General features: G+C 38.5%; 1 protein-coding gene across 4 annotated transcripts in view; it reads right to left on the bottom strand.

The window, feature by feature from the left end:
- Hectd1 (HECT domain containing E3 ubiquitin protein ligase 1) overlaps positions 1-12915 on the bottom strand; it is a 118206-nt gene that overhangs the window by 38953 nt on the left and 66338 nt on the right. For all 4 annotated transcript variants that reach the window (XR_001175708.1, XM_013033454.1, XM_013033456.1 and 1 more), the window contains exons 18-24: positions 12603-12697; positions 9713-9818; positions 7823-7957; positions 5417-5556; positions 4647-4970; positions 2559-2725; positions 2292-2468 (exon numbers count right to left, since the gene is read on the bottom strand). Coding sequence is in view for 3 of the 4 variants with exons in the window: in XM_013033454.1 (XP_012888908.1) it covers positions 2292-2468; positions 2559-2725; positions 4647-4970; positions 5417-5556; positions 7823-7957; positions 9713-9818; positions 12603-12697 (1144 nt within the window). In the remaining variant the exon portion in view is untranslated. The remainder of the gene's footprint in view (positions 1-2291; positions 2469-2558; positions 2726-4646; positions 4971-5416; positions 5557-7822; positions 7958-9712; positions 9819-12602; positions 12698-12915) is intronic.

Below are 12915 nucleotides of genomic sequence, written 5' to 3'. Positions count from 1 at the left end.
CCTGAACTGTGGGCCTGGGCACTGTCCCTCAGTCCTTCAGCTCAAGGATAGCACTCTACCACTTGAGCCACAGTACCACTTCTGGCTTTTTCTGCTTATGTGGTGCTGAGGAATCTAACCCAGGGCCTCATGCCTACAAGGCAAGCACTCTACCGCTGAGCCACTTTCCCAGCCCCTCCGTGAGACTCTTATCTCCAATTAACTGCCAGAAAACTGAGAGTGACACTGTGGCTCAAGCGGTAGAGCACTCACATTGAGCTTAAGAGCTCAGGGACAGTGCCCAGGCCGAATTCAAGCCCTATGACTGACAAAAAAATAAAAAGCTAGGAAAAATGGACAGGCATAAAACCATTAAGGTTCAGGCAAATTACTTGCCACCAAATCAGTTTTTTAGTTATGATAAAAATAACCATGATATCAGTAGCAATTAGTAAATTGCAGGGGTGAAGATGTTGTGATTCAAATAGCAGAATACTTGCTTAACAAATGCTAGACTGTTAGTTCAAACCTCATTAATATAAAAAAAAATGTGTTGAAGATGTTGTGATTCGAACAGCAGAATAACTGCTTAACAAATGCCTCTGTTAGTTCAAACCTCATTAATGCTAAAAAAAAGTTTTGAAAATTAAATGGGTAAGGACTCTGCTAAACTTCATATTATTTCAAAGGTTAAAAACTTGATTTTTGGGCTGGGAAGGTGGCTCAGTGGTAGAGCACTTGCCTTGCATGCCTGAGGCCCTGGGTTCAATTCCTCAGCACCACATAAGCAAAAAGAAAAAAGCTGGAAGTGGCGCTGTGACTCAAGTGGTAGAGTGCTAGCCTTGAGCTGAAGAGCTCAGGGACAGCGCCCAGGCCCAGAGTTCAAGCCCCACGACCGGAACCCCCCCAAAAAAAAAACAAAAACTTGAAAGGCCATTTGTTATTCCATGCTTTAATAAAAAATAAGTATAAACAATCCTTTTCCTTAAGAATGCCTTTAACATACAGTAAAAAATACCTTTAGTATGCAGTAAAAGTAACAAGACAAAATAAAATTAAAATCTTAGCACTCAGGAAGCTGAGGCAGGATCATTAGTTCAAGACAAGCTTGGGCATAATCAGTTAGAACCTGTCCACCTCCCCCCACCCCCCCCCGACAAAAAAAAATAACAGTACTACCAAATACATGTTAAAAAAAAAAATGCTTGCTGGTGGACACCTGTAATCCTCACAGATAAAGATCTTAGAGCCAAGAGGAATACAAATTTAACTGTACCCCAGGCAAAATTTTGAGACTATCTCAAAAACAAAAATAAAAGAACAGGGGCTGGGAAGGTGGCTCAGTGTTAGAGTGCTTGCCTTGCATGCATGAGGCCCTGGATTCGATTCCTCAGCACCAAAAAGAAAAAAATCGGAAGTGGCGCTGTGGCTCAAGTGGTAGAGTGTTATCCTTGAGCTGAAGAACTAACTGAGGGACAGCACCCAGGCCCAGAGTTCAGGCCCCAGGACTGGATCCAAAAAATAAAAAATAAACAAATGAAAAATAAAAGGATAGGCACAGCATTTGCCAAACATATAACAAGCGATGATACTATCTCTGCCCAGTAACAGGAGAAAATGTCTCAAAGACACAGCGATAACCCTTTAAAATATTATTGCTTCTAGAAGAAAAAAAAAAAAAGAATCAAGCTAGGTACCAGTGGCTCACGCCTGCAATCCTGGCTACTCAGGAGATTGAGATCTGAGCATTGTGGTTGGAAGCTAGCCAAGGCAGGGAAGTCCTTGAGCTTCCAATTAAACACAGAAAAAGCAGGAAGTGGCATTATGGCTCAAGTGGGAGAGTGCTAGCTTTGAGCAAAAAGGAGCTCAGGGACAGAGCCCAAGCCCCCAAGCCCAGAGCTGGAGCTCCATAACAAACCAACAAATAAAGAAAGAAAGAAAAATAAAGAATTAAGGGCTGGGAAGGTGGCTCAGTGGTAGAGTGCTTTCCTTGCATGCATAAGACCCTGGGTTCAATTCCCCAACACCACATAAGCAGAAAAAGCTAGAAGTGGGGCTGTGGCTCAAGTGGTAGAGCACTAGCCTTGAGCTAAAGAGCTCAGGGACAGAGCCCAGGCCCAGAGTTCAGGCCCATGATCGACAAAATAAATAAATAAATAAATAAAAGTCTCTAATTTCTAAGGTTTTTTTCCCCCCTTCAGCCTAATATAAAACCACTAACAATTCTTACATACAGTCCTGAGATATTTATATAAGAAAAACCCATTTAAGTATTTGGCGTCCAACAGTACAAGTGCTAAGTACCTACTCACCATTATGTAATTCTCCTGTGACAGTGCCTTCTCCTTGAGGGCTGCCATCTTGATCTCGCCATTTCCAATCAAGGCCTCTGATAACACGTGCACCTGGAACCATGTATTTCAGAACTTGTGAGCGTACTAAACGTCTCTGTCTTCTAAGATTAGCTTCTGCCTCCTTAGCTGCTTTCCCTGTAACAGAGCAATATAAACCAAATCATGTGTTAAAAATAAAATCTAATTGTTTTCGTAAGTTGGAAAGTGGCCATATCCTCTCTTTACCTAGTTGATCTTCACATACTCCATTCACAGTGCCATAAAGTTCAAATCCAGATAGTGAGAGGTAGTGTGTTTGACCACTAGCATTCTTCCCCATCTGTTTAATTCTCACATGTCGCCACCCTTGCTTTTCATCCTTTGGTGGATCAAGAGGCCAGGTTGCAGTTGATCTATACATGTAATTAAGAAAAAAATAATGCTTTTAAATACAGGATGAAAAGGTTTTCAAAGCAGGACACATTACTTATATAAAAGAACTTTAGGAAAACGTTCCATATGCACTCAGTAATTTAAAGATCAAGAAACAAATGTGGAAAAAAAGTGAAGGCAACAAATAAAATGAAATGTTTAAGTATGCATTTGATTACATTAAATGACAAGATTAATACTGAAAGTCAGTTTGCAAATAAAACATACTTTAATGATGAAATTTTTTTAAAACTCATGAGAAGTATTAAATGATATATTAAAAATTTTAAATTTTAAAGCTTAAAAACCTTGAGGACACCTTGATGCCAGTGGTTCATGCTTATAAGCCTAGCTACTCAGGAAGCTGTATCATGGAGAAATGAGGCCAGGAGATTCCATCATTAAAATAACTAAAAGCAGAAGAGAAGCATGGCCTAAGTAAGTGTTACACCACCAGCCACACAAGTCAAACAAGTGTGAGGTCCTGAGTTCAAATCTAATACTGCCAAAGATGTAAAGCTATAGAATATTGCCTAATAATCTTAATGATAGAAAGTTCCCTTCAGAGCTAAGAATGTGGCTTAGTGGTAGTGGAGTCTTTGCCTAGCACGCATGAAACCCTGGATCCAATTCCTCAGTACCACATAAACAGAAAAAGCTGAAGTGGTGCTGTGGTACAAGTGGTAGAGCACTAGCCCTGAGCATGAAGAGGCTCAGGGTCAGAGCCCAGGCCCTGAGTACTAACCCTGGCCCTGCAAAAAAAGGAAAAAGAAAAAAAAAAGAGTTCTTTTCATAATTTAATTGTATAATCTGTCCTTGAAATATGCCATAATGAGTTCTCAGCTAAAGTAAAATGGGCTAGATACATGACTCAAGTGGTAGGTAGAGTGTTTGCCTAGTAAGCCTGTGGCTCACACCTATAATCCTATCATTCAGGAGGTATGATCTGAAGTCAGTCCAAGCAGGTCTCCAATAAACCACCTAATAAAAAGCTGGAAGTGGAACAATGGGTGAAGTGGTAGAGCACTAGCCTTGAGCAAAAGGTCAGAGACAGTACCCAGGACAACAAAAAAGGCCATTTTGTACACTTAAAACTTGAAATAAGCCAGTGCTGATGGCTCATGCCTGCAATCCTAGCTACTTAGGAGGCTGAGATATGAGGATCAAGGTTCAAAGCCAGCCTGGGCATTTCGGAAAGTCCATGAGACATTATCTCCAATTAACCACCTGAAGTGGGCCTATGGCTCAAATGGTAGAGTGCTGGCCTTAAGTTGAAGAGCTCAGAGACAACACCCAGGCCAAGAGTTCAAGCCCCACAAAACAAAAGAAAACATGAAGTAATATTAATATGTTAATAACATTATTATTACGGAGCTGGGATATAGCTCAGTAGTAATATGGTTATCTGGCATGTGTAAGGCAGAGGAAGCACGTAATTTGATTCCAAGCAAAACAAGAATGCATATAGATATGTATGTGTGTGCGCATGTGTGTGTCTGTGTGTGTGTGTGTATGCATGCGTATGTGGCCAATATGTAGAATTTTCCAAGTGATATATAAAAAATTTTAAGTTAGAAATAATTTCACTAAGAATAGTCATTATCGATCTGTCAAATACTCATTATCTGTGACTAGATGGAGAACTATAAAGAGCTAATTTCATATTTTACTTCCCATTTGTGTACTATCCATACACATATAGTCCTAAAACAAATATGCTCAACTTTCTGTAAATATTTAACTGTTTGACAAAATTTCGTAGTTAGTATTTCTGGATTTTAGTGCTTAAACTACAGAGAAAATAAATTCACTTCAGAAAAAATATGGATGTTACAGTATTTCTTAAAGAAGAGATAAACCTTTTACTGAGTTTCCCAATTTTTCAAAGACACCACAACTAACCCTGGTTCATTGAGACTGCAGTCATCAACATGGGTATACAAAGAAGTCCAGTTCTGTCCATCTTTGGATACCTGGAAAACCCAATTTCTCAGTGCAGATCTTCCATAACCACGAGCATGGCGAAGTGTATACGCTGATGGTATCACCCAGAGACCCAGATCTATAGCAAACCAGGCATTCTTATCATCATTGCTATGACAATTTAAAGCTGAATTATCACGACTTAGTATATCTTCCAATCGACCATATGGTAAATTTCTTCCTTCTGATGATGTTACTACTACAAGTCCATAGGCAGCAGGATTAACCCATTCATACGCAGTTCTGCACAAAAATAAGAAAAATAGAAAATATGAACAATGTTAAAGCAATACCAATAATTCGTATTAGTTATATTACTAGGGCTGGAAAAATGACTTAGTGGTAGAGTGCTTGCCTAGCATCCATTAAGCCCTGGGTTTGATTCCTTAGTACCATATAAACAGAAAAGGCCAGAAGTAGTGCTGTGGATCAAATGGTATAGTGCTAGCCTTGAGCAAAAGAAGTTCAGGGACAGTGCCAAGGTTCTGAGTTCAAGCCTCAGGACTGGCAAAAAAATAAATTATATTACTGTAAGTAAAATTCTACAGTTAACAACTTAAGGCATTGTTTTCTCTATTAAAAAATTTAATTTTATGAAATTCCTTAAACTACCTAAGAGCAGCTAATAATTTTATTACTACCTAGAATTAATTTTCAGGTGAATAATGTCACCTAACAGAAAGACTTACTTTGCATTTGTCCCAATCCAGTAAATGATTCCATTTTCATCAAAATCATGCTGGTGTCTAAATATGAAATTTTGGCCTTCTCTGAGTTTTCGAACAAAAACAAATGAAGATCGGTCAAAATCATACCACTGTTTTGCTACCTAAACCAAAAAAACATACAAGACAGTCTTTTTAATAATGTTATTTTAAAAGCATTTAACACCATTTTTCTCATTTCTTAAGGTCAATTATTATTAGAACTGTTCATTAAAAATATTTAAAAACCAGGAACTGGTGCCTCTTGCCTGTAATCCCAGCTACTTAGGAAGCTAAGATCTGAGGATCATGGTTTAAAACCACAAAGGAAAGTCAATGAAACTCTTAGCTGCAATTAACCACCAAAAAGCTGAAAGTGAAAAGCTGTGGCTCAAGTGGTAGAGTGCTAGCTTTGAGGAAAAGAGCTCAGAAAAAATGCAGGTCCTGAGCTCAAGACCCAGAAGCAGCACAGAAAAAGCAAAACAAAAAAATTAAAATAAAAAAAATTATCCTCTTCCATTTTTTAAAAAAATCCCTGTACCAAACAACAGCAAAAGATTAAAGCTGTTAACTGTTAAATCTGCCTATTAAATTAAAAAAAAAAACTTTAAATAAAAATAAACTATCTGCCAGGGACTGTTGCCTCATACTTGTAATTCTAGCTAGGCAAGTGACTGAGACGTGAAGATTCAGGTTTGAACTCATCCTATGCAGTCCTTGAGACTTGATTTCCAATTAACCAGCAAAAAGCAAGACTGAAAGTATAGCTAAAGTAGTAGAGTGCCATCAGCAAAACAGCAGGGAAGGTAAGGCCCTAAAGATGCATAAATTACTCTTTAATTATTCCTTTATTATTTAGGTATTTTTAAACGATATAAGTAATTACAATAAATACTAGGCATTGGTGGCTCATGCCTGTAATCCTGGCTACTCAGGAGGCTGAGATCTGAGAATTGTGGTTCAAAGCCAGCCTAGGTATATAAGGCCATGAAATTCTTATCTCCAATAAACCACCAGAAAACCAGAAGTGGCACTGTGCCTCAATTAGCGGAGTGCTAGCCTTAAGCTCAAAGAGTTGAGGGAGCCAGGCGCTGGTGGCTCACGCCTGTAATCCTAGCTACTCAGGAGGCTGAGATCTGAGGATCTCGGTTCAAAGCCAGCCCAGGCAAGAAAGTCCGTGAAACTCTTATCTCCAATAAACGACCAAAAAACTGCAAGTGGCGCTACATGTAGCTCAAGTGATAGAGTGCTCGCCTTGAGCTGAAGAGCTGAGGTAAAGTGCTCAGGCCCAGAGTTCAAGCCCCATGACCAACAACAACAACAAAAAAAGCTGAGACAGTACTCAGCTCAAGTTCAAGTCCCATGACCAAAAAAAAAAAAAAGAGCTGAGACAGCACTCAGCTCAAGTTCAAGCCCCATGACCAAAAAGAAAAAAAAAAGATATTTAGATTATATAACATTGTTTTACAAAACATATACAAATATATTCCCAACAGTGGATTTATTGGACCAAGCCTCACTGGCCCAAACCCTGTAATCATAATTCAGAAGGCTGGGATCCAAAGAATTGAGGTTCAAAGTTGGTCCAAAAAAAAATGTTGGTGAGACTCTACCTTCAAACTAACCAGCGAAAGGACAGACTGGTGATGTGGCTCAAATGGTAGAAAGCCAACCAAGAAGGTTTAAGCCCCAATTTCAAATCTAATACCTAGCCAGGTGCCAATGGCTCATGCCTATAAGCCAATGGCTCATGCCTATAGTCCTAGCTACTCAGGAGGCTTAGATCTGAGGAATGCACTTTGAAGCGAACCTATGCAAAAACGTCCATGAGACTTATATTGAGTTAACCAGCAAAAACCCTAGGGGCGAGGATCAAGTGGCAGAGCACCATCCTTAAGCAAGAAAACCAAGAAAAGAGATGGGTGCTGGTGGCTTATGTCTGTAATCCTAACTACTCAGGAAGCTGAGATCTGATGATCATAGTTCGAAAGCCAGCCTGGACAGGAAAGTTCCTAAAATTCTTATTTATATTTAACTACCCCAAAAAAATCAGCAGTATACAGCTGTGGCTTAAGTGGTAGAGCACTAGCTTTGAGTAGAAAAGCTCAGGGATAGCACCCAGGACCTGAGTTCAAGATGGGGAACAAAAAGAAAGCCAAGAACCAGAAGTCCAGAGTTCAAGCCCTAGCACTACTGCATACATGCAGAAGGTGTGGTTGAAGTGATGAAATGTCAGCCTACTAATTGTAAGACACCAAGTTCAAATCCCAGTAATACCAAAAAAAAAAAAAAAAAGCAAACAAACACAAATAATGGTAGAGAAAAACATTAATGGTCCAAAAAGGAGCAAGTGTAAATAATACACTATGCCCTTGCCAGACAGAAACTCACCATCTTCAAGAGATACTGTTCTAGAGATTCAACAGTAGCTAATGGTTCCATCTTCAACATTCTGCCAGTCCGATCAATCAGTGCAGTTTCACCAGGTGCACGTTCCAAACGAAAACGCAATCTCCTTGTAAGTATCTGCATGAAAATGATAATCTTTATAAAACACATTTCCTTTTTTTGAGAAGTGTAAAAATGATACACATGAAATAACCACAACAACTGAGATTTATGAAGCATAATCATAATGGGATAAGCAATCGTGTGTGCGTGTATATGTGTGTGTGTGTGTGTGTACCCTTCTCTGGTCATGGGCTTGAATTCAGGGCCTAGGTGCTATCCCGGAGCTTTTTAAAAAGCTCAAGGCTAGCTAGCACTGTATCACTTTGAGCCACAGTGCCACTTCCAGTTTTCTGGTGGTTAATTGGAGGTAAGAGTCTCATGGACTATCCTGCCTGTGCCACTTCGAACTGCAATCCTCAGATCTCAGCATCCTGAAAAGCTAGGATTACAGGTATGAGCCACCAGTACAGACAGACAGACACACATACACGTATGTATGCATATAGGTTCACTATCAGAAGTAAAGCTATGGCCCAAGGGCAATAGGTCTGAGGAAAAACACTCAAGGACGGCACCTGAAAAGGTCCACTGAATAAATGATAAAGCCTACCACCAAAAACAAGGGCTGCAGATATGGCTTAAGTAGTATGGTGGACATGTTAAATGTGAGGACCTGAGTTCAAACCCCAGTGACACACACACACACACACACGCTGAAGTTTCTAAGTAACTTCAAATATATGTAACTTAAATAAAGGTATACTATAACACTAACAGAAATGTTTTATCTTGAATTTTTTACTCATAATTTTTCAGGAAAAGTTTTTAAAAAGTAAAGTCAGTTAATTTAAAGTAGCTTAAAGTCAGATTATTGGATCTATAATCAGTTTTTTAAATATAAAATTTCTTACTTCAGTACATTTTAGTGAGCAACAAAAACAAAATGTCACTTCAGTAAGCTTCATTTCTATATAAATCTTACATACAGACCTAGTCCCTATACAAGCATACTTAAATATTTATGTGTCCTTTGATATCATTTTAGACTACAAAATGACCAGAGGGCACATTCCTGGTCTTTCTATTTGGGGATCTTGTATAATCTCCTTAAATAAAACATGCATAATAGAAGATGCTGGTGTTCCCAGGACCATATAAGCAAGAGAATTACCAGTCTTTTAGACTATTCTCCAACTCATTCACTTATGAGGATCAAGCCAGGTGATGGTCAGGTTTATAATCCCAGCTACTCAAGAGTCTAAGTTCTGAGGATCCTAGTTCAAAGCCAGATAGGGCAGGAAAGTCTTTGAGACTAATCTCCAATTAACTAAGAAAAAAAGCAGAAAGTAGAGTTGTGGTACAAGGGTAGAGTGCTAGCCTTGAGCAAAAAGCTTAGGGACAGTGCCCAGGTCCTGGGTTCAAACCCCAGAACTAGAATTAAAAAAAAAAAAAAAAAAAAGCTGGGCATCAGAGGTTTATGACAATAATTCTAGCTACTCAGGAGGCTGAGCTCTATGGATCACAGTTCAAAGCCAGCCCAGGCAGGAAAATCCATGAGACTTTTATCTCCAATTAATCACCAGAAAACAGGAAGTGGCAATGTGGCTCAAGTGGTAGAGCACTAGCCTTAAGGTGAAGAGCTGAGGGACAGCATGCAGGCCCAGAGTTCAAGCCCCACGACTGGCCAAAAAAAAAAAACAACCACAGGCCTTGAGTTTAAGCCCCAGTACAGTACTAGCACCAGAAAAAAAAGACTTTTTAAAAACAAGAAAAGCAAATCATTGTTCCTATGTGCATTCACTAATACTAGCTACCACTCTGCATAATTACCTGGAGGTTATATGTAGATCCTGGTGTATCGTATAAATGGAGAGGTAATCGTTCAATTGATTCTAGTACTGCTATTAACTTTCGAATTAACGCAACTGCTGGTCGACTGTGAAGAAAAAGTAGTTAACTTTGCATAATTACAATAATGTTCATGAAGAACTGCAATAAACAACCTAACATAGTGTTCTACTTTCTTCCAAAATGCAAAGAAACAATTTTGGCATAGACTAGTACTGAATAGTCAAAGATACTCATAACAGTTTACTTCACTTAGGAATATTTTATTTTTATAATTTAAAATTAGCAATTACACTCAATGCAGATAAACTTTAACATTTAAACAAGTTTATAATATTTGTTGCATAAAAAGAATATAATGGAGGGCTGGGAAGGTGGCTCAGTGGTAGAGCGCTTGCCTTGCATGCATGAGGCCCTGGGTTCAATTCCTCAGCACCACATAAGCAAAGAAAAAAAAAGCCGGAAGTGGCACTGTGGCTCAAGTGGTTGAGCTGAAGAGCTGAGGGACAGCACCCAGGCCCAGAGTTCAGGCCCCACGACCGGCCCCCTCCCCCCCAAAAAAGAATATAAAGCAGCAAAGTTTTAAGAAAGAAAATATTTGATAGTATATCAAAATGTAAATGCACATAGCATTTTTGGGGAAGTAACTGGAAAATTTAAAAACCTCTATAACACAATCATTCCACTTAAGGAAATTATGTAAAAAGATGTTTCCATAAAGACAAGTATATTTAAATACTACTAGTAATCACTTCCAAAGTGCCAAAATGTTTAATATAGTATAATTTCAATAAATACTATCCACAAAGATATAATAGGTTAGGTGTGATCACATACTTCTAATCTCACTACTCATGAATCAGAGACTTACAGATAACAAATTCAAGTTTATCCCTCAGAAATCCTACCTCAGAGACAAAATATATAAAAGGGCTGTGGATGTGGCTCAAGAAGTAGTACTACCAAAATAAGATAGACAAATAAATAGATACAGACAGACATTAAGTACTCATTAGAAATCAAGCTACTTGGATTTTACTTATAGAAAAATTTGAGCCAGGTGAAGTGCCTGGTGCCTCTAATCATAGCTATAGAGATTACAAGGACCAGGGTTTGAACACAGCCTGGGCAAAAAGTTTGTAAGACCCATCTCAACCACTATCTGGATACAAGGGCATATATGTGTGATCCTAGTTATGTAGGAGGCTGAGATCAGATAGAGATTCCATGCCAGCATGGGCAGAAAAGTCCATGAGATTCCATCTCAATAGATAGAAGCTGGGATTAAAGAAAGATGACCCTGAGGAGCACCGGTACCTCATAACTGAAATTCTAATTACTCAAGATGTTAAGATCTGAGATGCTAAGATCTAAGCCAGCCTGGGCAGTAAAGTCCTTTACACTCTAATCTCCAATTAACCACCCAAAAGTTGGAAGTAGAGCTGTGGCCCCATTGGTAGAATGCTAGCCTTGAGCACAAATACTGAGGGACAGCACCTGTGATCAAGCCCCAAGACTGGTACATGCATGCTCATGTGTGTATACATACAACAAGCAAGACACATTCATAAAAATAAGCAGAGCTAAAAGGGCTGGGAGCATGGCTCCCGAGTACTATTATAAAATTTATAGTACCTCCAATAAGCCTTACAGCCTCAAAAAGTAGGCAAACTAGTATAATATACTAAGACCCAGCTTCAGCAATTCAATCCGAAAGGCTGGTCTATTATTTTTCTTGTTACTTTTTTTTTTTGGAGAGGGGGCAGGATAGTAGTAGGCTTCAAGTTAGGGCCTTGTACTTGCTAGACAAGTGCTCTACCTTATCAGCCAGACCCTCAGTCTTTCAAAATTTCATTTTGCAGTAGGCTCTTTTTGCTGCAGCTTGAACTACAATTCCATCTTCTTATTTAGCTAGAATAAAGGTATACTACCATTTTTTACTGGCTGAGATGGGATCTGGCGAACTTTTCCACAAGTTGTCCTCAAACAGTGATCTTCCTGATCTCACTCTTCCAAATAGCAAGGATTACATTGTGAGCCACTGCCCTAGCATGTCAATCTATTTTTTCTCTATATATTTGTGCTGGTATTGGGACATGAACTGGCTCTGCTTTTGTGTTTCTGGCTGGGGTGCTACACTCGAGAAATACCAGCAGTCTAGCATTTTTTGCTGGTTAACATGACTCAACATGGAATGTTGAGTCAAACCATGATCCCCCAACGCTTATCCTCCTGAGTAGCTAAGATTATAAGTGTGAACCACCAACATCTAGCTAGACAAATTCTTTGCAACAGTTACCCTTCTCCCCTATATTTTAAAGAAAATGATGCATATCATTTCGTCCAGAATTAAAAACTAGTATCTTTATCACATAAAATAGAATTAAAAATGATTACTTAATAGCTTCAAATTAAAGTTAGCCAGTGTTCACATTTTCAACTATATTGTGGCTTTCTGAAAGTCTCACTAGCTCAAGCTGGCTTCAAACGCCCTACGTAGCTCACTTTTGTCTTAAAGAAACAGGTGCTTAACAGTAAGGGATCAGCTATATTCATACCAAACATGTGGTTATTTAAACTGTTTTATTCCATCAGACTAAAAGAATTTTCAAAATGTTCCCTAATACATTTATGAGCTTTGAATAAAATAACTCTTATTTTAACTCATATAAAACAACTCAATAAAAATTAAGAGTTCCTTTCATGTGTATAAACAGTTATTTTAGGGAAGTATGCAAACTGAAAATATTTCAAACATCAAATTTAATCAAATTTGGGGTTTATGTTTTGACTTGGGTGCTGGGGATTGAACCAAGGGCCTTATATATGCTAATAAGCACATTAATGTAATCTCCCAGGCCCTGGTTTTTACCTTTCATCATCTTCATTTTCACTAAAGGCTGTTTTGAAAACATTTATTCTTTCTACCAGTTGACTACAATCTTGCTTCATATCCAAATCCATGCTCTAAAAACAAAAAGTAGAAAGAACAAAGAAGTTTTTATGGAATTGGTTAAATTTATCAGAAATTCACGGAATAAAATATATTTACATCACTTTTCAAATCATTAATACAACTTGAGTAAAATTACGAATCAATCTGTCACAAAAATTCACTGTATGGTCAGCAGCCTGTAACTAGCATATAGGTTTTTCCTTTCTTCAATGTTATAAGGCAGTCAGCA

The sequence above is a fragment of the Dipodomys ordii genome, unplaced genomic scaffold, assembly GCF_000151885.1.
Source record: "Dipodomys ordii isolate 6190 unplaced genomic scaffold, Dord_2.0 Scaffold168, whole genome shotgun sequence".
In the NCBI taxonomy this organism is placed as follows: domain Eukaryota; kingdom Metazoa; phylum Chordata; class Mammalia; order Rodentia; family Heteromyidae; genus Dipodomys; species Dipodomys ordii.
The sequence above is the reverse complement of the archived record's forward strand: the minus strand, read 5'-3'. Positions and strand labels throughout refer to the sequence as shown.